Raw genomic sequence first — 27,994 nt, 5'->3', positions numbered from 1 at the left:
AACTTCTGTCAGCTGCAGGGGTGGGAGGGAGGGTGATTTTCTCTCTCCAGCTCACACACAGACAGCACAGTGCTGCTGTCTAAGAGTGAGCTGTTCATGAGAGTGACTGTGGAGGGGCGGCTGCTGTGGAGGTCACTGTTAAAGGGGAGGGCGCTGTGAATGTTACTGTTAAGGGGGCAGGCCGCTGTGGAGGTCAATGTTAAAGGGGTGGGGTACTGTAGTTGTCACTGTTATAGTAGATACTGTCGATATCTTTTAATGACACACACAAACGTTAAATGAAATAGAGTAAATATACCCGTGCGAAGCCGGGTCGTTATGCTAGTACCTTATATAAACAACATAAAAAGGTAGTGGGAATTAACCATATGAGTTGTAGGAAAAGGTGTCAGGGTCAAATGCACTGGCATTTCCTTACCAGTAAAAAAAATGCTAGAATACGCTCATGTGTTTTTTAGGGCACCTATGTTTTTTGTGGCATTTTTCTTCAAACATTTGTGTGAACTGTGCTTTTTCTAGCTTTTTCCCCATCAGCAAAAAAACAAACAAACACTTGTGTGACCTGGGTATCATATTTCAGCCTGTTAACATCTGGAACTGGCATTTTTACAGCTAAAAACACTGCAAAAAATGCCACTAAAAATGCACAATTACTGAAAAAGGCCATAGAGTGCCTTCACATGCTGCGGATTTTCTTGAAGAAATTTCAGTGACTAAAAAACAGTTCCATACATTTGAATGGGGAGACAAGCATTTGAAATGTCACAAAAAACAGTGTGTGAAGGCACCTTTGAAGTGGAAAACATTGGTCTCTTAATCACTTCCCAACATGTATGGCACAGCGGGAAGTGACCTTCCGACAGCCTGCCTACATGTTTTGTGTGCTGATTGGGTGGGTACAGAAACTGCGCCGGCTCAATCAGCGGAACAGCTGTTCCTGACAGCCGAGCCCTGCTGCATCCACCGCATCGGTGAAAACACTGATGCCGGCACATAAAACCCACGTGAGTTTGCAAAGGGAGGGAACTCCCTGTCCGACCCCATTGAGGACAAGGACAGGGACATTGATAGCTGGTATGGCAGCCGATGCCTTCCATAGGCATCGGAGCCTGTCAGCTACAGAAGCCTGTGAGACCCTGTGTAATACACTATGTATTGTAATGCATTGTAGAGGGGATCAAACTCCTAAAAGTTGATGCCCCACTGTAGGACAAAAAAATAAAATAAAAAATAAGTGTTTTTTAAAAATAATAAAGTTAAAGTTTCAAGCAAAAAAATAAATAAATGGGCCCTTTCCCTTCATCAAGCTATATACAATAAAAAATACACATATTAGGTATAGCTGCATCCATAATGTCCGGCTTTATAAAAATATCACATGATCTACCCTGTCAGATAAACGCCATAAAAAATAGATAAAAATAGAGCCAAAATAGCCATTTTTTGGTGACTTTGCCTTACAAAAAGTATAGTAGTGAGAATTGAAAAAGTACTATGTACCCCAAAATGGTACCACTGAAAATGTCACCTCATCCTGTAAAAAAATGAGCCCCTACACAAGACGATCGGCAGAAAAAAATAAATAAATATGTCTCTCAGAAAATAGCGACACAAAAACAGTTTAAAAAAAAAAATGCTTTTATTGTGTAAGAATGCAAACCGAAAAAAAATAAAAAATAGACATATTAGGTATTGCCACGTTCGTAATGACCTGTTCTATAAAAATATCACATGATCTACTCCGTTCTCCATTCAGGTTTTTTCGCCTGTTACCCCTTGTGAAAATGAAAAAATGGGAGCTTATGCAACTTTGTATTGGAAGAAATGAAAATTTTAATTTAAGTGTTTCTAAATTCTATGAAATGCCTGTGGGGGTCAAAGTGGTCAGTACACTCCTCAATAAATTCCTTGACGGGGCCTAGTTTCCAAAATAGGGTCACTTTATGGAGGTTTTTACTGTAGGGGTATGACCATAAATATGACATGGTACCCCAAACCCATTCCAGCAAAATCTGCGCTCGAAAAACCATACATGCCTTTCCTTCTGAGCCCTGCCGTGTGCCCACACAGCAGTTTATGATGACATACGGCGATGTTTATGTAAACTGCAGAATCAGGGTAATTAATATTGAGGTTTGCTTTGCTGTTAACCCTTGTTGCCTTACAGGAAAAATTTATTAAAATGTACAACCTGCAAAAAGGTGAAATTTTGACATTTCGACTCCATTATCCCTTAATTCTTGTGAGACATGTAAAGGGTTAACAAAGAGCCCACAAAGTGACTTCAAAACTGAATTGTGGAGTTTGGAAATTTCCTTAAAAATTTTAAATATTGCTTCTTAAGTGAGGCATGGTTATGTTGTAGAGATAGTCCAGTGTATTGGGCATTGAGAATCTGCCAGGTTCCAGTTGTACATCTGTCCCAGCTTGTTAGGTTATATTTTTTTACTGGGCCTTTTTTGTGTGGGTGTATTGGCATTTGGGGAGAAGGTGGTATGGCACTTGGTAATTTTTTAAGCGGCGGCCTGTTCGCGTGGTCTGTTGGATAGTTTGCTTCTCCCCATTTCTTCACATGGGAGGCAATGACTTAGGAGTGCGTCCATTTTCAGAACTTGTGAAGGATATTAAATTCAACCTCTTTTGTTTGTGGTCTGTGTTTTTCAGGTTTGGTGACTGTCTGGTAAGTTTTTTTGCTAAGGAAGATATGAAGCGAGGTCTGTGGATAGGTTGAATAAGGCTAGGATTAAGCCCCTTGCAGACTAGCGATACGGATTAGGTCCGGATGCAAGCAAGTTAATTCAGTTTTGCCTGCGATTGTATTCTGTTCAGTTTTTATCGTGCGGGTGAAATGAGCATTGATGTGTTTTTTGCGCGCGTGATAAAAAACTAAAGGTTTACAAACAACATCTCCTAGCAACCATCTGTGAAAAACGCATCCGCACTTGCTTGCAGATGCGATTTTCCCACAGCCCTATTCACTTCTATGGGGCCAGCGTTGCATGAAAAACACAGAATATAGAACATGCTGCGATTTTCATGCAATGCACAAGTGATGAGTGAAAAACAACGCTCATGTACACAGGCCGATTGAGATGAATGGGTCCGGATTCAGTGCGGGCGCAATGCGTTCGCATCACGCATTGCAGCCGCGTGGAATACTCGCTCGTGTGAAAGGGGCCTTAAAGGGGTTGTCTCACCTCACGAATCCACTGTAAATCACTTACTTGTTGTCCAGTGAAGGTATCTTCAATATACATACATTTTCAAATATGGCTGTGACTCCGGTAATTAACATTTTTATACCCCCAAATTGCATGCTTGTTTCTAGGGTTTACGGCCACCACTGTAACGTTCAGAGCGGTGGCCGCGCAGACACACAAATATCAATGCTCCGGCTGCTGCAGTGGCCGGGTTTCAGGGGAGCGAGCCCACACTAAGACTTGCGCCTGCGCATTCACTCCCGGTCCCAGCCACCTCGTCTGAGCTCCGTCCAAACTGCACGGATCAATAGCACAGCTACAGGGCAGGCACATTATGTGGACATGATTACTGGGGGATGGGGCATGTCATGATCTTCTCTGTTATCCCAGAGGCTGAATCTCCTCTGACAGCCTCAGGAGCGAGCACGCATGAAGCAAGGGGAGGGGTTACTTCCTCGCTGCCAGGCCTGCTGTGCTTTGTATCTCAGAGTTCAGCTCCGCCCCCAGCAAGCAAGGAAGGGAGGCCCTGAGAGCAGTGAGGCAGCCTGCAAAGAGGGAGGTGAGACAACTCCTTTAAGGCGAATAGGGTGGTGGGTAGATTCTTGATCATGGATGGGGGTATCGCGGTGTGGCATATGGAGGTGAAATCAGGGGTTATGGAGTTTTGAAGTTCTGATGGTGTTTCTTCGAATGCAGTGGGTATCAATTTGTGAAGCTTGGCCTTGCAGGATGGGATTGAATTGGCACCTTATATGTGGTGGGACACAAAAAGGTAATGTGTCTCTTCTTGTGTTGGTGGCGGTAGGGGGTCCTTGGACTTGGTAGTAATTTTGACTCTGGTGTTCTGAAGTTGGAGCCAAAAAGGTGCAGGTAAAAAGATGTGTAATCAGAGAAGTCAGAGGGGGCTAACAAGCAGGTACAGTACAATGCCCAAAAGCAAAAACATGAACCTGAAATCTATATGCAATTATGGGTACTGAGCACCTCTGATTGAATGCCAAACCAGAGCCCTGAATGATTCTGTGCCCCAAGTCTCCAACTGACAGACCAGCCAAACCTTAGAACGGTGATGTGACTGCTGCATGCGCTTCTCATGATTTCTGCTATCACACAGACTGGAGCACTGGAGCTGTGGTGGGTGCTTTGTGGTAGGACATACACTGCAGGACTGTAGTTATGTAAGTTTATAACACTCTGTTTGGATCAGTATCCAAAAGAGTTTTATGATAGAGCAGTCTATCCATAAGTGACTATAAGAGTTACATTGATAATGTATCTCTTTTTTGGAAGACAGGTGTTTTGTACCATCATGAAAATAATTTGAATGATTTTTTTTGTATCCTTATACATTTTGAAAAACTATGTGAGGGAAAATATTGATCAGCTGTTCTACAGTACGTCCGACATCAGAACTAAACAGCTCCGTCAGCTGTGCAGTGGACAGAGCTGGTTATCTTTGTATTTGATGTTTTATGTTTTTGCATAAATAAACTATGGATTTTTATGGAAGTTAGATTTTTCTATATTTTTGTGTCAAGATAGTAAATGGCATTTTTAAACCTAGTGGTCTTAAATTAGCCCTACCCACCCGGGACAAAACCCAACCCAATCAAGTCCCCCAAGATTACAGTAAAACTCTGCATGCGAGCAGCTTAGCAGCCTCCACTTCAGTTTGGTATTAAGCAATTAAATAGGGCTATAGATTGGGCAAAACACTTACCTTACTTTGGGTTAATAGTAATATATGATTCGAGAGGCCAAGCCTTTCCCAATAGGAGAGAGTTACAAGCCTTTAAAACCTTGGCTGGGTATTAAGATATCATTTTATTATTTATAGTATAGGATGAGAAAAATATTTGGGCCAGAATAAGACACAGGATAATATATCTGAGACATTTGAGAGCTGTAATAATTGTCATAATAACTGTAATAATTGTCAGAGTACTGGTAACCTGTCCAGCAAAACGCCCTCCCAATGGGATTGACAGGGCCCTGGCTCTGAAATCCCGCACATGCACCAGTGCAGTGAAGATCTCGGAACACTCATACCTGCTCTGAGTTTTTCACTGCGCCAAATATAGTGACAGATGCCCTTTAGATAGAGCACAGATCTAATTGACTGACTCTCAAGCCAAGCCCCCTCCTGCTTCTCTGTCCCATGTAAGAGCTAGAATAGGTGAGCTTATCACAACTCTCAATGTACGTCCACTTCTCTCCTGCTTATTTACCTGGCTTCTGGAGCAGAAACAAAGTTGTTAGAAGAGAGTTTTGATTTAGAACCTTGTGAAAGAGCAGTACCCCCTGAAAAGATTTGCTTAACTGTGAAGAGCAGTGTCTCAGCTAGGTTTTCAGAAGGTCCTATTGTGAGAAATATTACTGTTTTTTTCAGACTATAAGACCCACCAGACTAAAAGACACACCTAGGATTTACAGGAGGAAAATCAGATTTTTTCATCCGATCAGACCCCCAATCTTCATCAGACCTCCAAATCATACCCTCATTCTTCATCAGACCCCAAAATCAGACCCCCAAGCTCCACCAGACCTCATATCAGTCCCTTATCAGACCCCCAAGCTCTATCAGCCCCATATAATACCGACCCAACCTCCATCAGCCTCAGATCAGACACCTCAGCCTCCATCAAACTCAGATCAGACCCCCATGAGCCTCAGATCAGCCGCCCATAAGCCTCAGATCTGACCCCTATCAGCCTCAAATCAGACCCCCATCAGCCTCAGATCAGACCCCCATCAGACGTCAGATCAGACATAAAAAAAATCAAAAATTTGCCTTGCTTGCTTCGGACGGCTCTGCCACTCTGCAGTTCCTCTCACCACTCCCTGGTCTTCTTCCGGCCCATGCTGCACTGTGACCTAATATCACACAGCATCAGGTCATAGTGTGCGCTTACGTTCACTACGTACTGATGCTGTATGCAGTCAGGACACAGTGCAGAGCGGAGCCTGGAAGACCAGGGAGGGTGAGTACAACCGCAGATGTCACGGTAGGTGAGTGAAGGGAAGCAAACCAAATACAACAAAAGCAACAAAACACCAGGATAGGCCCCAAAGCTAGGGAACAGGGAAAGGTCACCACTTGACAAGCCCTGAGTCTTTCCCTGACTGCTGACAGCATGAGCAAATCCTAAAGGTGGAAGTGCTCATGGGCTGGAACCTAAGCCTAGCTGAAACTGAAACAAACCCTCAGCTAGGGAGCTGTAGATAAGACAACCGGTTCCTAGCACTTGGTGCAGGAACCAGCATCTTCCTGAGGCCTAGCCAAAACACACAACAAAAGGGAAGGAATCTGACTTAACTTAAGAAGAATGGGGAGCAGGAGATCCACCAAACACCAGCTGAGAACTCCAGAAGCAAATATAAACATAAAAGGGCTATAGTGAAAGGTGGGTATAAATAGCACCACTAAATAGCTAATGATCAGAACCTGTGGGGAGGTGGGATCCTGCCCAAAACCACAACAAAGAGAAACAGAACGGTCTGTCAGATAGACTCACGTGTAGCAATTCTGTCAGATCTTCTCAGATCTCTCACAGGGCAGGGGGCGTGACAGTACCCCCCTTCTACGGGTGACCTCCGGGCACCCAGTACCAACACCTCAAATAAGTCTCCAGGTTCTGGTTAGTGTGCTCAGTTTGTCCATTCGACTGAGGATGGAAAGCCAAAGAGAAAGACAACTGAATTCCCAGACAAGAACAAAACGCCTTCCAAAACCTGGAAACAAATTACGTCCCCCTATCAGACACCGCATCAGAGGGGATGCCGTGTAATTTCACAATGTTATCAACAAACCCCTGAGTGAGAGTTTTAGCATTGGGCAAACCTGACAATGGTACAAAGTGAGCCATCTTACTGAAGCGGTCCACCACCACCAAAATCACAGTTTTTCCAAAGTAACTCTGTAAATCAGTGATGAAGTCCATGGACAAATGCGTCAACGGACGAGACGGGATGGACAAAGGAAGAAAAAATCCTGAAGGCCATGTGTGAGCCACCTTTGCACGTGCACAGGTCTCACAAGCTGCTACATAGCCCTCCACACTTTTACGTAACCCTGGCCACCAGAATCTCTGGAAAATAAGATCCACCGTGGATCTACTCCCAGGGTGTCCCGCAAGGACAGTATCATGATGTTCCTTAAGCACCTTGTGTCGAAGTTCAGAAGGAGCAAACAACTTCCCTGAAGGACAGGAATCAGGTGCCTCACCTTGAGCTCCAAGTTCGGGATAAAGATTGGATACCACCACCCCATCAGCCAAAATCGGAGCGGGATCCTCCGAATTCCCCCCACAGGAAAGCTACATGACAAAGCATCCACTTTGACTTTTTTGACCCCAGGGCGATAGGTGACCACAAAATTTAATCTGGTAAAAAACAATGACCATCTGGCCTGCCTAGGGTTCAGACGCTTTGCTGATTGCAGGTAAGCCAGATTCTTATGGTCTGTAATTACCATAATCGGATGAACCGCTCCTTGTAGCCAATGACGCCATTCCTCAAAGGCCAATTTAATGGCCAGCAACTCTCTATTCCCAACATCATAATTTCTTTCGGCAGCAGAGTTTCTTTGAAAAGAAAGTACACGGACGCCATTTGCTAGCAGAGGAACCCTGCGACAAAACTGCTCCGACTTCCACTTCTGACACGTCAACCTCCACAATGAAGGGTTGAGACATTTCAGGTTGCATCAGAATGGGAGCGAAAGCAAAACATTTCTTTATTGCAGAAAAAGCCTGTAATGCTTCTTCTGACCAGACTGAGAAGTCCACACCCTTCCTAGTCATATCAGTCAAAGGCTTGACAATAGTGGAATAATTCAGGATACCGTATTTTTCGCCCTATAAGACGCACTGGCCCATAAGACGCACCTAGGTTTTTGAGGAGGAAAATAAGAAAAAAAATATTTTGAACCAAAAGGTGTGCTTTTGGTGGGCTTTGAACTAAAGGTAGCCTGTCAATGACACTATTATGGGGGGCTGTGGATGGCACTGTTATGGGGGTCTGTGAATGGCACTGTTATGGGGGTCTGTGGATAGCACTGTTATGGGGGTCTGTGGATGGCACTGTTATGGGGGTCTGTGGCTGACACTGTTATGGGGGTCTGTGGCTGACACTGTTATGGGGGCGTCTGTGGATGGCACTGTTATAGGGGCGTCTGTGGATGGCACTGTTATAGGGGCGTCTGTGGATGGCATGACACTGCTATGGGGGGGATCTGTGGATGACAGATAAATAACATCTTATGCTATTTGACATCCACAGATCCCCCCCATAACAGTGTCAGCCATTGTGAATGACCCCTAATACAGGGGTGGGGGCTGGCATCTACACTAGTTTTTAACCTCCTCAGGACCGCCGTACGCAGGATTGCGTCTTTGCGGCGGTCCTGTTGTTCTGGGTGGACGCGCCGGTGCGTCCTCTCGCGAGACGCGAGATTTCGTGCATTGCCGGCCCGCGCATGCGCATCGCGGGCCGGCAAAAGTTAAAGAAGTATTTCGTCACCAGCCTGCCAGCAACGATCATTGGCTGGCAGGCTGGCGATTTTCAAAAAATCAAATCAGAAGCCAGATAACAGATCATATTAGTAAATATGATCTGTTATATGGCTTCTCTGCTTCTCTGCTGGTCCTTTTCGTCGGTTGGATCCAGCAGAGAAGCAGAGATCACTGTGAGTACCCACCAACAGTACACCTTAGCCCCTGATCACCTTCCATCACCCCCATCATCCTAATTAACCCCTTGATCGCCCCCTGTCAATCACTTAGTGAAAGACAAAAAGTGATCAGTGTAAACTGTCACTTTTTTTTTCCACTAGTATTGGCTGTTAGGTTTTAGGGATAGTTTAGGCCCCTTGGTTAGGTAGTTAGCGTCAGTTAGCGCCCAGCCCACCGCACCGCAGTCACTTTTATTCGCTGTTTAGCGTATCGCTAATCAGCATTTGTACTTTTATAGTATCTGTAAGTGATCAAAACTGATCACGGTCAGATCTATAATTGTATTAGTGTCACTTTAGTTCGCCCTCCACTCAAAACGCAGTGTTTGCCCGATCAGGCCTGATCGGTCGCCCACACGTGCGTTCACCCACGCCCGCCCCACCGCAGTGACAAAAAAAAATTTGTTTTTTGATCACTGCACATTCACTTTACACGCACTGCGGCGATAAAAAAATCAGTTTTGATATTTTTTATCAACCGCAGCGGCCTCCGGTACTTCGCTAGCCTCCCCTTTGTAAGACAGGCTTGCTTTTTTTCTTGGGTAGTCTCAGGGAATACCCCTAAATTTAGTAGTCCAAAATGTCAAACAGGGGGTATTCTTCTGAAGAGGCCTACAGGATTCTGACCCAGTCGGATGAGGAGTGGGAACCCTCATCTGACGAATCTAGCGGGTCAGAATATGAACCTGTGGAAAGCAGTGGCTCTCTGACCCAAAGTTCGGACGAGGAGGTGGAGGTCCCTGGCAGCACCAGGCGTACCCGGCCCCGTGTCGCTAGACCACAGGTTATGCAGGATCCGCTTCAAGAGCAGCAGAGTGGGGCTGTCGCTGCCGGATCACGTGGTGAGGCATACACCAGCAGCGCAGCCCTTCCTGGACCTAGTACCAGCACTGCCGTACAACATGGTGACGTGGCGAGCACCAGAAGGGCAGTTGAAGCTGGTACGGTGGCACGTGCACTAGTTACCCCGTCGCAGCCACCGCGCAGACAGGCCCGTAGAGCCCCTAGAATCCCTGAGGTGCTGGCAAACCCTGATTGGCAGTCACCAACTTCAGCCGCACCTGTAGTTCCCCCTTTCACCGCCCAGTCTGGAGTTCGGGTTGAGACGGCTCAAATCGGTTCGGCCCTGGGATTTTTTGAGCTGTTCTTGACTGCGGAGCTCTTGGACTTAGTCGTGGCAGAGACAAACCGGTATGCCACACAATTTATATCCGCCAACCCGGGAAGCTCTTATGCCCAGTCTTTCCGGTGGAAACCAGTCCAAGTTTCCGAACTTAAAATTTTTCTGGGCCTTCTCCTCAACATGGGTCTAACTAAAAAGCATGAATTGCGGTCATATTGGTCCACGAACCCGATTCATCACATGCCCATGTTCTCTGCTGCTATGTCCAGGACACGATTTGAGACCATCCTGCGTTTCCTGCACTTTAGCGACAACACCACCTCCCGTCCCAGAGGCCACCCAGCTTTTGACCGGCTCCACAAAATTCGGCCCCTCATAGACCATTTCAACCAGAAATTTGCAGATTTGTATACCCCCGAGCAAAACATCTGCGTAGACGAGTCCCTAATACATTTTACCGGGCGCCTTGGCTTCAAACAATACATCCCAAGCAAGCGTGCCCGGTATGGGGTCAAATTGTATAAGCTCTGTGAAAGGGCCACAGGCTATACCCACAAATTTCGGATATATGAGGGAAAAGATCAGACCCTGGAGCCGGTCGGTTGCCCTGACTACCTGGGGAGCAGTGGGAAGACAGTCTGGGACTTGGTGTCACCCTTATTCGGCAAGGGGTACCATCTTTATGTGGACAATTTTTACACAAGTGTGGCCCTCTTTAGGCATTTGTTTCTAGAACGGATTTGCGCCTGTGGCACCGCGCGAACTAGTCGCGTGGGCTTCCCCCAACGGCTTGTAACCACCCGTCTTGCAAGGGGGGAGAGGGCTGCCTTGTGTAACGAAGAACTGCTCGCGGTGAAATGGAGAGACAAGCATGACGTTTACATGCTCTCCTCCATTCACGCAGACACGACAATCCAAATTGAAAGGGCAACCCGTGTCATTGAAAAGCCCCTCTCAGTCCACGACTATAATGCGCTCATGGGAGGGGTGGACTTCAATGACCAGATGTTGGCTCCCTATTTAGTTTCCCGCAGAACCAGATGCTGGTATAAGAAGGTGTCTGTATATTTAATTCAATTGGCTGCCTATAATAGTTTTGTTCTCTACAGTAAGGCTGGGAGAACAGGATCCTTCCTCAAATTCCAGGAAGAGATCATCGAGAACCTCATTTATCCGGGAGGTTCCGTGGCCCCATCCACCAGTGTAGTTAGCCGTCTACACGAGCGACATTTCCCCAGTGTCGTTGCTGGTACCTCAACCCAACCGCCACCCCGAAAAAAATGTCGTGTCTGTAGCAGGAGTGGAATAAGGCGTGACACCCGCTATTTCTGTCCTGACTGTCCGGACCACCCTGCCCTATGCTATGGTGAGTGTTTCCGGAAGTACCACACACAGGTACACCTAGCATAGGGATCACATCTCACCAGGACAGGCACACAGGGCTATTAGGGCCCTTTCTCTCACAGCTGCTGCAAACCTCTCCTTTCACCTGGGATAAAGTGCATAACGTACTTCGCCACATCTTTGGGCGATTTGCGCTTTGCACATTGTCCCATGGGGAAGGAGAGGTTTGCTCTATAAAGGTAAAAAAAACTAAACAAAAAAAAAAATACCGGTAAGTAAAAAAGTTAAACGTTCAGTTAAAAAAGTTTAAAAAAAGTTTCTATGTTCTGTTCAACAGTTAATAAAGTTATTGCGTTGCGGCCTGGTTTTTTCTTTTTTGTTTTGTTTTTTTTACCTTCCAGGTGGACCAACCGATCGACCAGCTGCAGCACTGATGTGCATTCGGACAGAAGCATTGCGCTGCTGTCAGATTACACGCAAGTCGGTGTATGCGGCGCTGCAAGACGAGATTTCTCCTCTGCAGTAAAAGATATGTTTGCCGAGGCATATGAGCTGAGGAGGTGGCGGTGTTCATATACTTTGGCAAACACTTTGTATATATAAAAAAAAAAATCCCGGCAATGATTTATTCATCCACATCGATTGATGTGAATGGAGAAATCTGGTTTGCCAGGGCATACGAGCTGAAGTGGGTATGGATGTTGGGCGGAGCTCCTATGTCCTGGCAGACGCCTTTCCCCTCCTTTTTCTTTTTTTGGCAGAGATTTTTTCATCCACATTGATCGATGCGAATGAAGAAATCTGTGCCGTTCATTTTTTTCTTTCAGCCCAGAGGCTGAACGGAAAAAAAAAATCTCATTACCCGTATGCTCAATATAAGGAGAATAGCAGAAACTCCTAATGCTGGGCATACATGTAATGATTGCGGAGACCCTCAAATGCCAGGGCAGTACAAACACCCCACAACCCATTTTGGAAAGAAGACACCCCAAGGTATTCGCTGAGGGGCATATTGAGTCCATGAAAGATTGAAATTTTTGTCCCAAGTTAGCGGAAAGGGAGACTTTGTGAGAACAAAATCCAAAAAATCAATTTCCGCTAACTTGTGGCAAAATTTTTTTTTTTCAATGAACTCGCCATGCCCCTCATTGAATACCTTGGGGTGTCTTCTTTCCAAAATGGGGTCACATGTGGGGTATTTATACTGCCCTGGCATTTTAGGGGCCCCAAAGCGTGAGAAGAAGTCTGGTATCCAAATGTCTAAAAATGCCCTCCTAAAAGGAATTTGGGCCCCTTTGCCCACCTAGGCTGCAAAAAAGTGTCACACATGTGGTATCTCCGTATTCAGCAGAAGTTGGGGAATATGTTTTGGGGTGTCATTTTACATATACCCATGCTGGGTGAGATAAAAATCTTGGTCAAATGCCAACTTTGTATAAAAAAAATGGGAAAAGTTGTCTTTTGCCAAGATATTTCTCTCACCCAGCATGGGTATATGTAAAATGACACCCCAAAACACATTCCTTACCTTCTCCTGAGTACGGAGATACCAGATGTGTGACACTTTTTTGCAGCCTAGCTGGGCAAAGGGGCCCACATTCCAAAGAGCACCTTTCAGATTTCACAGGTCATTTACCTACTTACCAGACATTAGGGCCCCTGGAAAATGCCAGGGCAGTATAACTGCCCCACAAGTGACCCCATTTTGGAAAGAAGACACCCCAAGGTATTCCGTGAGGGGCATGGCAAGTTCCTAGAATTTTTTATTTTTTGTCACAAGTTAGTGGACAATGATGATTTTTTTTTATTTTTTTTTTTTTCATACAAAGTCTCCTATTCCACTAACTTGTGACAAAAAAAAAAAATTTCCATGAACTCACTATGCCCATCAGCGAATACCTTGGGGTCTCTTCTTTCCAAAATGGGGTCACTTGTGGGGTAGTTATACTGCCCTGGCATTCTAGGGGCCCAAATGTGTGGTAAGGAGTTTGAAATCAAATTCAGTAAAAAATGACCTGTGAAATCCGAAAGGTGCTCTTTGGAATATGGGCCCCTTTGCCCACCTAGGCTGCAAAAAAGTGTCACACATCTGGTATCTCCGTACTCAGGAGAAGGTGGGGAATGTGTTTTGGGGTGTCATTTTATATATACCCATGCTGGGTGAGAGAAATATCTTGGCAAAAGACAACTTTTCCCATTTTTTTATACAAAGTTGTCATTTGACCAAGATATTTATCTCACCCAGCATGGGTATATGTAAAAAGACACCCCAAAACACATTCCTCAACTTCTCCTGAGTACGGCAATACCACATGTGTGACACTTTTTTGCAGCCTAGGTGGGCAAAGGGGCCCATATTCCAAAGAGCACCTTTCGGATTTCACTCGTCATTTTTTACAGAATTTGATTTCAAACTCCTTACCACACATTTGGGCCCCTAGAATGCCAGGGCAGTATAACTACCCCACAAGTGACCCCATTTTGGAAAGAAGAGACCCCAAGGTATTCGCTGATGGGCATAGTGAGTTCATGGAAGTTTTTATTTTTTGTCACAAGTTAGTGGAATATGAGACTTTGTATGAAAAAAAAAAAAAAAAAAAAAAATCATCATTTTCCACTAACTTGTGACAAAAAATAAAAAATTCTAGGAACTCGCCATGCCCCTCACGGAATAGCTTGGGGTGTCTTCTTTCCAAAATGGGGTCACTTGTGGGGTAGTTATACTGCCCTGGCATTCTAGGGGCCCAAATGTGTGGTAAGGAGTTTGAAATCAAATTCTGTAAAAAATGACGAGTGAAATCCGAAAGGTGCTCTTTGGAATATGGGCCCCTTTGCCCACCTAGGCTGCAAAAAAGTGTCACACATCTGGTATCTCCGTACTCAGGAGAAGGTGGGGAATGTGTTTTGGGGTGTCATTTTACATATACCCATGCTGGGTGAGAGAAATATCTTGGCAAAAGACAACTTTTCCCATTTTTTTATACAAAGTTGTCATTTGACCAAGATATTTATCTCACCCAGCATGGGTATATGTAAAAAGACACCCCAAAACACATTCCTCAACTTCTCCTGAGTACGGGGATACCAGATGTGTGACACTTTTTTGCAGCCTAGGTGGGCAAAGGGGCCCATATTCCAAAGAGCACCTTTCGGATTTCACTCGTCATTTTTTACAGAATTTGATTTCAAACTCCTTACCACACATTTGGGCCCCTAGAATGCCAGGGCAGTATAACTACCCCACAAGTGACCCCATTTTGGAAAGAAGAGACCCCAAGGTATTCGCTGATGGGCATAGTGAGTTCATGGAAGTTTTTATTTTTTGTCACAAGTTAGTGGAATATGAGACTTTGTATGAAAAAAAAAAAAAAAAAAAAAATCATCATTTTCCACTAACTTGTGACAAAAAATAAAAAATTCTAGGAACTCGCCATGCCCCTCACGGAATAGCTTGGGGTGTCTTCTTTCCAAAATGGGGTCACTTGTGGGGTAGTTATACTGCCCTGGCATTCTAGGGGCCCAAATGTGTGGTAAGGAGTTAGAAATCAAATTCTGTAAAAAATGATGAGTGAAATCCGAAAGGTGCTCTTTGGAATATGGGCCCCTTTGCCCACCTAGGCTGCAAAAAAGTGTCACACATCTGGTATCTCCGTACTCAGGAGAAGGTGGGGAATGTGTTTTGGGGTGTCATTTTACATATACCCATGCTGGGTGAGAGAAATATCTTGGCAAAAGACAACTTTTCCCATTTTTTTATACAAAGTTGTCATTTGACCAAGATATTTATCTCACCCAGCATGGGTATATGTAAAAAGACACCCCAAAACACATTCCTCAACTTCTCCTGAGTACGGGGATACCAGATGTGTGACACTTTTTTGCAGCCTAGGTGGGCAAAGGGGCCCATATTCCAAAGAGCACCTTTCGGATTTCACTCGTCATTTTTTACAGAATTTGATTTCAAACTCCTTACCACACATTTGGGCCCCTAGAATGCCAGGGCAGTATAACTACCCCACAAGTGACCCCATTTTGGAAAGAAGAGACCCCAAGGTATTCGCTGATGGGCATAGTGAGTTCATGGAAGTTTTTATTTTTTGTCACAAGTTAGTGGAATATGAGACTTTGTATGAAAAAAAAAAAAAAAAAAAAAAATCATCATTTTCCACTAACTTGTGACAAAAAATAAAAAATTCTAGGAACTCGCCATGCCCCTCACGGAATAGCTTGGGGTGTCTTCTTTCCAAAATGGGGTCACTTGTGGGGTAGTTATACTGCCCTGGCATTCTAGGGGCCCAAATGTGTGGTAAGGAGTTAGAAATCAAATTCTGTAAAAAATGATGAGTGAAATCCGAAAGGTGCTCTTTGGAATATGGGCCCCTTTGCCCACCTAGGCTGCAAAAAAGTGTCACACATCTGGTATCTCCGTACTCAGGAGAAGGTGGGGAATGTGTTTTGGGGTGTCATTTTATATATACCCATGCTGGGTGAGAGAAATATCTTGGCAAAAGACAACTTTTCCCATTTTTTTATACAAAGTTGTCATTTGACCAAGATATTTATCTCACCCAGCATGGGTATATGTAAAAAGACACCCCAAAACACATTCCTCAACTTCTCCTGAGTACGGGGATACCAGATGTGTGACACTTTTTTGCAGCCTAGGTGGGCAAAGGGGCCCATATTCCAAAGAGCACCTTTCGGATTTCACAGGTCATTTTTTACTGAATTTGATTTCAAACTCTTTACCACACATTTGGGCCCCTAGAATGCCAGGGCAGTATAACTACCCCACAAGTGACCCCATTTTGGAAAGAAGAGACCCCAAGGTATTCGCTGATGGGCATAGTGAGTTCATAGAACTTTTTATTTTTTGTCACAAGTTAGTGGAATATGAGACTTTGTAAGAAAAAAAAAAAAAAATCATCATTTTCCGCTAACTTGTGACAAAAAAATAAAAAGTTCTATGAACTCACTATGCCCATCAGCGAATACCTTAGGGTGTGTACTTTCAGAAATGGGGTCATTTGTGGGGTGTTTGTACTGTCTGGGCATTGTAGAACCTCAGGAAACATGACAGGTGCTCAGAAAGTCAGAGCTGCTTCAAAAAGCGGAAATTCACATTTTTGTACCATAGTTTGTAAACGCTATAACTTTTACCCAAACCATTTTTTTTTTACCCAAACATTTTTTTTTTATCAAAGACATGTAGAACTATAAATTTAGAGCAAAATTTCTATATGGATGTCGTTTTTTTTGCAAAATTTTACAACTGAAAGTGAAAAATGTCATTTTTTTGCAAAAAAAATCGTTAAATTTCGATTAATAACAAAAAAAGTAAAAATGTCAGCAGCAATGAAATACCACCAAATGAAAGCTCTATTAGTGAGAAGAAAAGGAGGTAAAATTCATTTGGGTGGTAAGTTGCATGACCGAGCAATAAACGGTGAAAGTAGTGTAGGTCAGAAGTGTAAAAAGTGGCCTGGTCTTTCAGGGTGTTTAAGCACTGGGGGCTGAGGTGGTTAAATGGCAGCGGGGGCCCAGTGCAGTCATTGTATTCCATTGAACCGGGCCCCGCTCACTGTACTAATGGTATCTACTGTAACTGCAGGCAGGCAATGGTTAACTATAGATATGTTCGATCCAGCACTGAGCAGCCTGTACTTACGATCATAGCAGGCTAGAGGCAGGAGGCAGGGCGGGCGGGCACTGGCAGCGTAACTTCCTACGTCATGTGCCTGCGCCGCCTGCTTCATTCATAAAGTGGGCGGAGCAGGCACGTGATGTAGGAAGTTACGCTGCCAGTGCCTGCTCGCCCGCCCTGCCTCCTGCCTGCCCTGCCTCCAGCCTCCAGCCTGCTATGATCGTAAGTACAGGCTGCTCAGTGCTGTATCGAACATATTTATAGTTAACCATTGCCTGCCTGCAGTTACAGTAGATAGCATTAGTACAGTGAGCGGGGCCCGGTGCAATAGAATACAGTGACTGCACCGGGCCCTGCTGCCATTACAAAACTAAAGGCCGGCCCCCAGCCCCTCCTCGCTGATACACACGATGGCCGCGCTGTACAGCTTGCGGTCGGCGGTGTATCAGTGTAAAAATGGCAGCCTTCGCCCCAGAAGACCTACTGCCATTATCCTCACACTTTTGGGGGGAAAAAGTGCGTCTTATAGGGCGAAAGATACGGTACATTTTCTGTAGTAATTAGTAAAACCCAAAAACCGCATCAGAGCTTTCTGATTCTCTGGCCGATCCATTCCAATATCGCATGAACCTTTTCAGGATCCATGTGAAAACCCGAGGCAGAAAGTAAGTAACCCAGAAACTGCAGCTCCTCGACAGCAAACACACATTTCTCCAATTTAGCATACAATTTAATCTCCCGAAGGATCGATAATACTTGTTTTAAATGATCCCGATGAGTCTCCATATCGGGTGAGTAAATTAGTATGTCATCGAGGTAAATAACAATAAACCTCCCCACCAAATGATCAAAAATGTAATTGATAAAGTGCTAGAAGACTGCCGGGGCATTAGTCAAACCAAAGGGCATGACCAGGTTCTCGAAGTGGTCCTCTGGGGTATTGAAGGCAGTCTTCCATTTTTCCCCTTCACTGATTCTTATCAGATTATAAGCCCCTCTTAAATCCAACTTAGAAAAAACCTTGGCTTTGACAATCTGATCAAATTAATCCGGGATCAAGGGAAGAGGATAAGGATCACGGACAGTAATGAGATTCAGTTCCCGGAAATCTAGACATGGTCTAAGGGTCCCGTCTTTTTTTTTTAACAAAAAAGAAGCCAGCTGCCATAGGTGACTTAGATGGTCTAATATGAACTTTTGTCAATCTCTTGGCAATATACTCCCGCTTAGCTACTCTTTCGGGTTGGGAAAGATTATATAGCCGAGATTTTGGCAATTTATCTCCGGGAATAAGATTGATCGGACAATCATACTCTCGGTGAGGGTGCAACTCCTGATCTCGACCCTCAGAGAATACATCAGCAAAATCAGAAAGAAACGAAGGTAACACCTTAGTGGATACCACAGAAATAGATGCGCCGAGACAGTTGTCCATACAAAAATCACTCCAATTACTGATTTGTCTAGTTTGCCAATCAATGGTAGGATTATGTTTGATCAATCATGGTAAACACAGTACCAGAGGAGCAGGCAAACCTTTCAGTACAAAACAAGAAATGGACTCAACATGAGAATCACCCACCCTCAAATGAATATCCTGCACAATATGAGTTAAATACTTTTGAGAGAGAGGATTGGAATCAATAGCAAACACTGATATCCCTTTGCTTAATGCGCTTGTTATAAAACCATGACTCTGAACAAATTGATAATCAATAAGGTTAACCCCTACACCACTGTCAACAAATACTTCTAACTCAATATTTTCAGAGTCTAGCACCACCATGGCAGGCAGGAGAAATCGGGTACTGCTGGTAGAATACAAATATACCTTTTCTGACTTCCCATTCATGCTACCAAGTAAGTTTGGGGGTACAACGTGAAAAAATGCGGAAAAGTTCAGGGGAGGAGTCGAGGTTGGACTGAATGGGCAGTTCCCCAAAAATTGGGGTATTACCATACAAATTATGCAATGTAAATCCCAATCTGTTTTGGGGAATTGCATCTGTGCTGGAATCTAGTCCCATGTGGACTTGGTCAGTGGCATAGCTGCTGTTTTGTAGAATTGGAGGGCTTCTGCTTTAGGATGATGCAATGGATGAACAGATCAGACCCCAAGAAAAATTGGAGCTTAGTTCCTTAAAGCAGTCACTTTGAAGTCCAAGGTGTGTTCCTGCCAGCATTTTTTATGTGCTGATAATTAAGAGCAAAGTGTGCCTGATGATAGAGGAGCGGAGGCTCAATCAAAATGGCTGCCATGGCCTTGGCATGGGATTTTTTAATAAATAAAGGTTAGACATATCGACTCAAATTCACCACTATCATGAAGTATGGTGTGTCACAAGAAAACAGTCTCAGAATCGCTTGGATAAGTAAATGCATTCCAAAGTTATTACCACATAAAGAGACACATGTCAGGTTTGCAAAAAGGTTAGCAAAATTTGACCGTGTCAGGAAGGTGTAAAAAGACTATATCCTAAAGGGTTAAAAACCTGGTCATCAATTGGATGGGTGTTATGCGTTGCCTAGGTGTCATGTAAGTTATATTTATGCACTTCATTCATAAAATGTGAGCAATAGGAAACAATATTATCATTTATACTATGAACACAATTATAATGATCTGTATAAAATACTGTTAATGTTCCAAGAAGCCCTGTGGGATAAAATGTGTGGGCTTCCTATATTGTCAGAGGAAGTAAGCTATGAAAACAGGAAGATAGATCAGAAAGACCACAACTGACAGAGGAAGAGGTTACCCAAAATTTGGGAGGGGTACTTTTACAGCATGTTTACACATCACTTCACCTTTTTAAAGGAGAAATAACACATTCTGTGTCCAACAGTTATGTGGACTATGTCATCTGGAATGCTTGGGTCACATTATTTTCTATATATTACACATTTTATGGGTTTTATTAAACAGTAACGATTTAATTTTATTTTTATCTGATAGATTGACAGTCCCCCTGGACATTCATCTTACAGCACCTTTGCAGCAGTCAATGAAAAAGCAGAAATGGATAATTTGGATCTGGAAAAAGGCCATACCATTGATGAAATGATAGATATATGCATCCAAAATTTTGGTAAGAAAATGTATTTCCTAGATGGTATTTATTGTCGTCCAAGTTATTTTCTATAATAGCTTTTTTCCTGGAATCCAGCAGGTCCTGCAAACTCACCTTAGTTATACATAACTGGCATGTAGAGGAATTTTATAATATAGTGTCTGTGCAGAAGTTGCATCGATCAGCCGCTGAGGAACTTGGTCACAAGATGCTTATCTTCTGAAAATTCTGCTTCTGACAATGTTACATCCTCTACCAGGTTTTTGGTCTGGGCTATGAAATAATTCAGACCTGTCCATATCCTGTTCATAAAATAGTTTGGAAATCTGGTAAAGGACCTGAAGTCAGTGGAAGTAATATTTTCAGAAATGGAGCCTCAAGTCGCCAGGTTCCACACAACTTTGAAATAGTAAGTATATTACAAACTTTCTTCTACAGGTGAGTTATGTGTAAATAAAGGAAGTTTGGGTGTTTCTGCTGGGTAAAAAGTTTTTTTTTATGGAAGACTCAGAATGGGTTAAAAAATAAAAGGGACAATACTCACCTGCTTCCTGGTCCCTCTATACAGGAGGGTTACAGTAGTGGCCAGTGATTGGGTGAGTGGTTGTTTCCTGTATATAAAGTGGGACCAGAAAAGATGTGTATTGCTTCTTCTTTTTTTTTTAACCTATACTGACAAATAAAATTCATTATTAGTGCTGCAGCCCTGCAGTCCCTTGATCTTTTGTGTGTTGGGTGCATTGATATTTTTCATGTATGTGTCACACCGGTGACAGGTTTTAGAAGGTCTGAAAGATTATCTACACATTAGTGATCTGACAGCATCTTTTGGTTTTGGTTTCACTTTATGTGTTGCTTGTATGTCCACACCTCCTGTTCAGGTGTGGATCATGGGACCTTTACCTCCCCCTCTGGATAATGTCACGGATGTAGTAGGGGAGAACACCAAAAGACAACAAGAAAGAAGAGAAAAGACACTAGGCCCCACCGCTAGGAAAGGAAAAGGGTCACCACCTATAAAACCCTGCACTTGGCCCTAACTCCTATCCATATGGGCACCTCTCGATGGTAGAGATGCCCATACACAGGAACCTAGAAAACCCTGGTGGCCCTCGGATGCCCTAATAGTAATGACAGAAAACCCTGGTGGCCCACGGATGCCTTAATAAAAATGACAGGGCAGAGACAACCCGCTCCTCGCTGAGGCCTAGTAAACAACAAAGGTGGGGGGAAAATACAAAATACAACAAACAGAACACAACTTCTGAGGCTGATGGATGATGGATGAACAGGACTTCAACTAGAACCACACTCCAGCTCTTCCAAAAACCATATGAAGCTATCCAGAGCAAGGAGTGATTGGTAAAGTCAGACTAAATAGGGGGAGGTAAAGATCACATAATCCACACCTGAGCAGGAGGTGTGGACATACAAGCAACACAAAGACAAAGTGAAACCAAAACCAAAAGAGGCTGTCAGATTACTAATGTGCAGATAATCTTTCAGGGGTCTACTGGGAATGGGTAGGGGTCGTAGGTTACCAGCAGGGCGAGTCCTAGGTGTCTTAGACCTGGCACAAACCTCACAGGCTGACACGTAGGACTTGACATCCCTGGTCAGAGTGGGCCACCAATAGGATCTAGAAACCAGATCCTTAGTGCCCTCAACACCCGGATGTCCACAAAAGGCAGAATCGTGACACTCCCCCAACAGCTGGAGACGAAATTGTACGGGAACAAACAACTTATCTGTTGGGGTGGTGCCAGATGTTGTTCAGCCTTAATGCGAGCCGAGATATCCTGGGTTAGAGCTGCTAAGAAGATGTTTGCTGGTAGGATGGATTCAGGCGGCGTCTCAGTGGGTTGAAAGGCATGGAAGCTCCGGGATAATGCGTCTGCTTTCACATTTTTACTTCCCGGCCTGAACGTAATGGAGAAATCAAAACGGGTAAAAAACAGAGCCCATCGGGCTTGTCGGGGATTCAACCTCTTAGCCGACTCGAGAAACATTAGGTTTTTATGATCAGTGACAACAGTTACTCGATGCCTTGCCCCCTCCAAAAAATGCCTCCACTCCTCAAATGCCCATTTAATAGCTAGCAGCTCCCTATTCCCAATGTCGTAGTTTCTCTCTGTGGGAGAGAATTTCCTGGAGAAGAAGGCACACGGTCTCAGGTTAGTGAGGCTAGCAGGACCCTGTGAAAGAACTGCTCCTGCGCCGTCCTCGGACGCATCTACCTCCACAATAAAGGGTCTCTCCTGATCAGGCTGGATCAGAATGAGAGCGCTACTAAATGCCTTTTTTAATGTTTCAAATGAAGAAATGGCCTTGGTAGACCAATTCTCCAAATCTGCCCCTTTCTTAGTAAGGTTGGTCAATGGCTTAGCAATTACAGAAAAATTCATGATAAATTTACGATAGTAATTAGCGAAACCCAAAAACCGTTGTAAAGCCTTTAAGGATGAAGGCCTTACCCATTCCTTAATTGCTAAAACCTTTCCAGGATCCATCTTAAAGGCGTGAGGAGTCAAAACATGCCCTAGAAACAGTATCTCCTGTACACCAAAGACACATTTCTCTTGCTTAGTGGATAGCTGGTTCTCCCACAACACTTCTAATACTTGTTTGACATGAGACACATGAGATTCGAAATCAGGAGAGAATATCAAAATGTCGTCAAGGTAGACAATAATAAATTTACCTAAAAACTCTCTAAGAATATCGTTCATTAAGTTTTGGAACACAGCTGGGGCATTGCTGAGTCCAAAAGGCATCACCTGATATTCAAAGTGTCCTATCAGAGTATTGAACGCTGTCTTCCATTCGTCTCCCTCCTTGATTCGGATTAGATTGTATGCCCCTTTCAGGTCAATCTTGGAAAACCAGGTTGCCCCCAGAACCTGGTTAAATAAATCCGGAATCAATGGGAGAGAGTATCTATTTTGGACAGTGATCTTATTTAGTCTCCGGTAATCAATACAAGGCCTAAGACCACCATCCCTCTTTTTAACAAAGAAAAACCCTGCTTCCATAGGAGAGACTGAAGGTCTAATATGCCCATTAGCAAGGCTCTCTTTAATATAATCTTCCATAGCCTTGCGTTCGGGCCCTGAAAGATTATAAATTCGCCCTTTAGGAAATTCGGCACCCTCTATTAGCTCTATGGCGCAATCATACGGTCTATGGGGCGGTAGAACCTCTGGAATAGGGGATGAGAATACATCAGAATATTCTTTAATAACTGAAGGTAATGTATTAGACCTTACTGAAACCCCAGCCTGGACCACGGACAAGCATGAGTCACACTTAGGTCCCCATTTCACCAACTCTCCTTTGAACCAATCAATTGTGGGGTTATGTAAACGGAGCCAAGGCAACCCTAGTACCACCTCAACCGGTAGGTTCTCCAAGACAAAAAGAGAACATCTCTCAGAGTAGCACACACCCACGGTCAGAGAAATTTCAGAGGTACATGACCTCACCGTACCACCAATCAGGGGAGTAGCATCAATAGCCATGACATGGATAGGTGTAGGTAAAGCAAACATTGGAATACCCAATTTACTAGCAAATTCTAAGTCAATAAAGCTGGCCGCTGAACCGGAATCAATAAAGGCCTTACCCGGCCACTTATTAACCCCCAGAGAAATTGTTATGGGTACCAAAAGCTTATATTTAGAAAAATCAGGGTGTACCTGGTCTTTAGGTTGTCTTGCCTTAGGAGACTTGTCAGAGAGGACCCTCTTAGGACACTTGTTGATCCAATGGCCAGGATCTCCACAGTAGAAGCACTCTCCGCGTCTGCGACAAAGATTACCCCGGGTCATGCCAACCTGCATGGGATCCTCGGTGGAGACCTCAGTGTTGTCCCTGGAAAAGGCCTCTGGCTGGACCACCATCTGAGAACAGAACTGTCGTTCCTGTCGTCTCTCTCGTCGGTCAAGTCGGACAACTAGGGTCATCATCTCCTCTAAGGTCTTTTTAACTTGATAACTGACTAATAGATCTTTTAAAATATCAGACAGACCAGACCTAAACTGACTCTTCAGGGCTGGTTCATTCCATCCAGAGGGGACACACCACCATCTGAATTGGGTGCAATACTCCTCCGCAGGGAGATGGCCCTGAACCAGTGCCCTAAGAGCCGTCTCGGCTACCAGGGCCCTGTCTGGTTCGTCATAGAGGGTACCCAGGGCCTGAAAAAACCCCTCCACGGAAGTCAGACAACTGGCCCCAGGAGGTAACGAGAATGCCCAGTCCTGGGGATCACCCTGTAGTAGAGAAATAATAATCCCCACGCGTTGGCTCTCGGGACCGGAGGACACGGGGCGCAAACGGAAGTACAGTTTGCAACTCTCCTTAAAGGAGAGAAACCTCCTCCGGTCTCCAGAAAAGGGTTCTGGGAGCTTGATCTGGGGTTCAACATGTGGACTGAGGGGCAGAGGAGTGGAAGAACCTTGCCCTAACTCAAAAGAACAGAGTTTCCCTCCTAGCTCCTGCACCATCTGTGTCAAGTTAGAGACATGGTCAGTCAGGGTAATAAGAGGATTCATGATACAGTGGTTGTTGGGCCTGTTAATCTGTAACGGTCACGTCCACACACACACAGGGGGAAGGGTAGTGACCACTGCGCTCCACCCTCACCCCTGGCCCTGCCTACTTGCCTCACGAGTCCTGATGACGGGGGACAACTGGACGGCAGTCCCTAACTTAGGATATGTGCAGGGAAGACAGACAAGACAAAATACGGAACATGAACGGACCGGGTCAGAACCAAGAGAGCTACGCAGTACAACGGATTAAGCAAAGAATGGTCAGGAGAAGCCGGGGTCAAATACCAGGGGAGTAGCGAAGTACAAGAGGAGTCCTAAGAGAGTAGTCAGGTGGGAGCCGAGGTCACAATACCAGGATGGATGCGCAGTACAGGAGGAGCAGGCAGAGGATCGTCAGGGAACAGGATCAGGTAAGTATTCAGTAGTCCAACAAATAGCCAGGAACCTAGAAATTAACAGGCAACCTGTGGCCAGCAGGCTGCCTGTATTTATAGTGGGGAGTGAGGGTCATGTGACGTGGCCAGCATCACATGACCGACAGGCCAACCAGTCGAGCACCGAGTGATCAGCTCGGCGCTCAAGGCAGACTAGGAGCAGGGAGCCACCCAGCCAGCAAAGCCGCCCTGGGAATGAGGTCAAGCACAAATCCTCATTCCCAAAGCTAAGCAACAGGTCTGCGGGCAATGGGGGACCGAGTGCACCTTCGGAACCCCGTGACAACAACTCTTCCTACCTGTTTGGCTCTTTATTCTTTGTGTTACAGTATGAGGTCTTTTGTACGCTATAGAGTTTTTAGCACAAGGAGTCTCTGCAGCTTGATACTACAGAGCTGTAAGTAGTCCACATACAACAATGTTTCTAGGAGAAAATATCTCCATAATATGGTGTTGATGGAACATATAAAAAAAAATTCTAAGACATGCAAAAAAGAGGAGAGTTGGTATCCATATATCAGTTAGCACGATATTCTGAATTTATCAAAAAGTGGATGGTTACCTTTACCTTATGTATCATCACTGTTAGAGGGTGCTCATCCATGTGTGGAAGGGGTTTATTCAACCTCTCCGACCCAATTACAAGATTGCTTTAAAAAATATTCCTATGTATGGCTCAAATCAGCATCATCTACACTCCAAAAATCCCAGGGATATTTGGCCACATAATTTTATAATGTAACCTTCAAGTAATACAGTATATTGCAGGTGAATCAGTGTCAACAAATACACACATCTCTCAGGGCGAAGCCTATACGACTCCTACCCTGCCTAATTCTGGAATGTTCCATCACAAGTCTGGATTACCATTTATTTCAAATTAATAAAACATACAGCACAACTCATTTCAGCAGGAATTCCCGTCACTTCCTGCTGAAATGCATCCACCATGTATGTCATAAATGCCCTATGGGTAAATTCAGGTGTTTTTGTAATTCAAATAGACCACTAGAAAAAATAGTTGCTTAAAGAAGCACTCCCGCAATTTTCTTTTTATTATCTAACCTGTTAGAAAGGTACATCATGTAATCTGCAGTGAATGTAATCTTCTTATCAATTACTGTATTTGTGAGCTATCTCCTCCCTTCTGATCATCAGCTGTGTCATTTGACCAACTCTGATTTCCAACTGAGACAGGACAGGAAGTCAGTTATTTCTGTATTCATTCCTATAAGACTGACATTGAGGCTACTACACCTATTACTTCCTCATTCACAGCCCAGTACTCCTTGGAGCATTCTCAGTCCCTTTTTCATGGTCTAGTATGGGCACTTCCTATACAGTATGGTAGCATCTAAATCACATGCACCGTAAGGACCTTGTGATGTCACAGTGGTCATGTGACATTGGAAGTCTCTTTCCCAAACTCACCATGTGATTCCCCATGAATACCATGATTAGGGTTAGTTATTATTATTTTTAGATTCTAATGCTACATCCAGTACCTGCTTCAACCCCAAATGATTTTATCATGTCATGTGACCCTGTGACATTGCAAGGTCCTTACCGCACATGGGATTTAGACACTACCCTCTCTAGTGCTTTGTATTTCACCTCCCCATTAGCTTCCAGTGTTCACAGAACAGTCCACCAATTGTAGCCCGAAGAAATACAGATTCTGGTAGCCATCTTATTATTTAGTTATTTCCCATGTCTATGTTCCCCTTGCCAATACTGCCCAGTGTTATAAAGAAATCCAGTCTGGGGCGTAGCTATAGGGGAAGCGGCTGCTTCGGGGCCCAAACTCAGAAGGGTCGCACCTAGGAGGAGGACTCAAATATTTTATTATTGGGCCCCCCTCAACAGTGTTATACAATGACATTATATACAGTGACACTCTAGGAAATGGATGGAGCGGCTGCCAGGCCTAGTCTGAGAGCACAATCTTGACTAGCCTCATGAGTGGGGGTTGCACACTAGTCGAAAATTGCAAAGAAGTTGCTGGGGGAAGGGGGGCATTCAAAAATTTGCTGTGGGACCTGGTCATTTCTAGTTACGCCACTGCAATCAAGTCACAAAATTGTGATCTGAAAAGAAGCCTGTAACACGTAACAAATAATAGAATGTCGATATGTGAAGTTAGTCCCATTTGGCTCATGCGTAAAGATGGTGTAGAGTCTAATCTAGCACTATATGCAAAGGTCACTGAAAAGGGAATTCCGCAGTTTTTTGTCTATTTGGGATTGCTGCTATCTATAACAGTGCACTAAACCATCAACAAGGATTCAATAGTGTCCCCTTGGAGTTCTTTCCCCTACCATCCCACCCACCAGGTAATCACTGTTGTTAAAGTAGTGGACCCAAACCAGCTTTCAGGTTTCCCGTTACATACCATTGAGTATATTGAAATGGTTCCATTAGGGTTTGGATCTCCTCCTTAGATAGAAATTTGATAATAAAAGGCCTCCATTTTGTAAAGAATTAACCTGTCAGAGCTTCTTTTTGTCTGATGGTAGTCAGACATTCTAGACCAAAGAGGTGATGCAGTTAGTCAGTAAGGAAGTCCATGGAGGGGATTGTGGGGGAGAGCCAATCTTTTAAGATGCAGCATTTTACCACCAGCAAAATGACATGTAGTAATGGGGGGACTTTATATCTCACGTGTGAGGACACTACATGATTCAGAGATGTATAGTAGATTGAAAGATCAAAAGCAAAGGATCGCAATCTAACGTTATATCCCATTGGTGTTCAATGTATCTAATGATCTGGTTCCAATAAAGAGTAATCTGTGGACAAGTCCAGAGAGTGTGCCACATGTTGGAAGCTGGGGCTTTGAATCTGGGGTTATCCGTCAACCGGTGAGAATGTGCAGGGGTCACCTAGAGATTGAA

The 27,994-nt window shown here is 44.3% G+C and overlaps 1 protein-coding gene across 5 annotated transcripts in view; it reads left to right on the top strand.

Annotated features, from left to right (window-relative positions):
• RASGRP2 (RAS guanyl releasing protein 2) overlaps nucleotides 1-27,994 on the top strand; it is a 404,443-nt gene that overhangs the window by 83,517 nt on the left and 292,932 nt on the right. For 4 of the 5 annotated variants that reach the window (XM_040409574.1, XM_040409572.1, XM_040409573.1 and 1 more), the window contains one exon: nucleotides 19,999-20,131. In XM_040409574.1, the coding sequence (XP_040265508.1) occupies nucleotides 20,062-20,131 (70 nt within the window). In that variant the 5' untranslated portion in view covers nucleotides 19,999-20,061. Of the gene's footprint in view, nucleotides 1-18,812; nucleotides 18,903-19,998; nucleotides 20,132-27,994 lie in introns of those variants that run through there. The other variant, XM_040409576.1, reaches the window with a different exon arrangement.

Source organism: Bufo bufo, chromosome 10 (assembly GCF_905171765.1).
Source record: "Bufo bufo chromosome 10, aBufBuf1.1, whole genome shotgun sequence".
NCBI lineage: Eukaryota > Metazoa > Chordata > Amphibia > Anura > Bufonidae > Bufo > Bufo bufo.
This window is presented reverse-complemented; position numbering and strand designations above follow the sequence as displayed.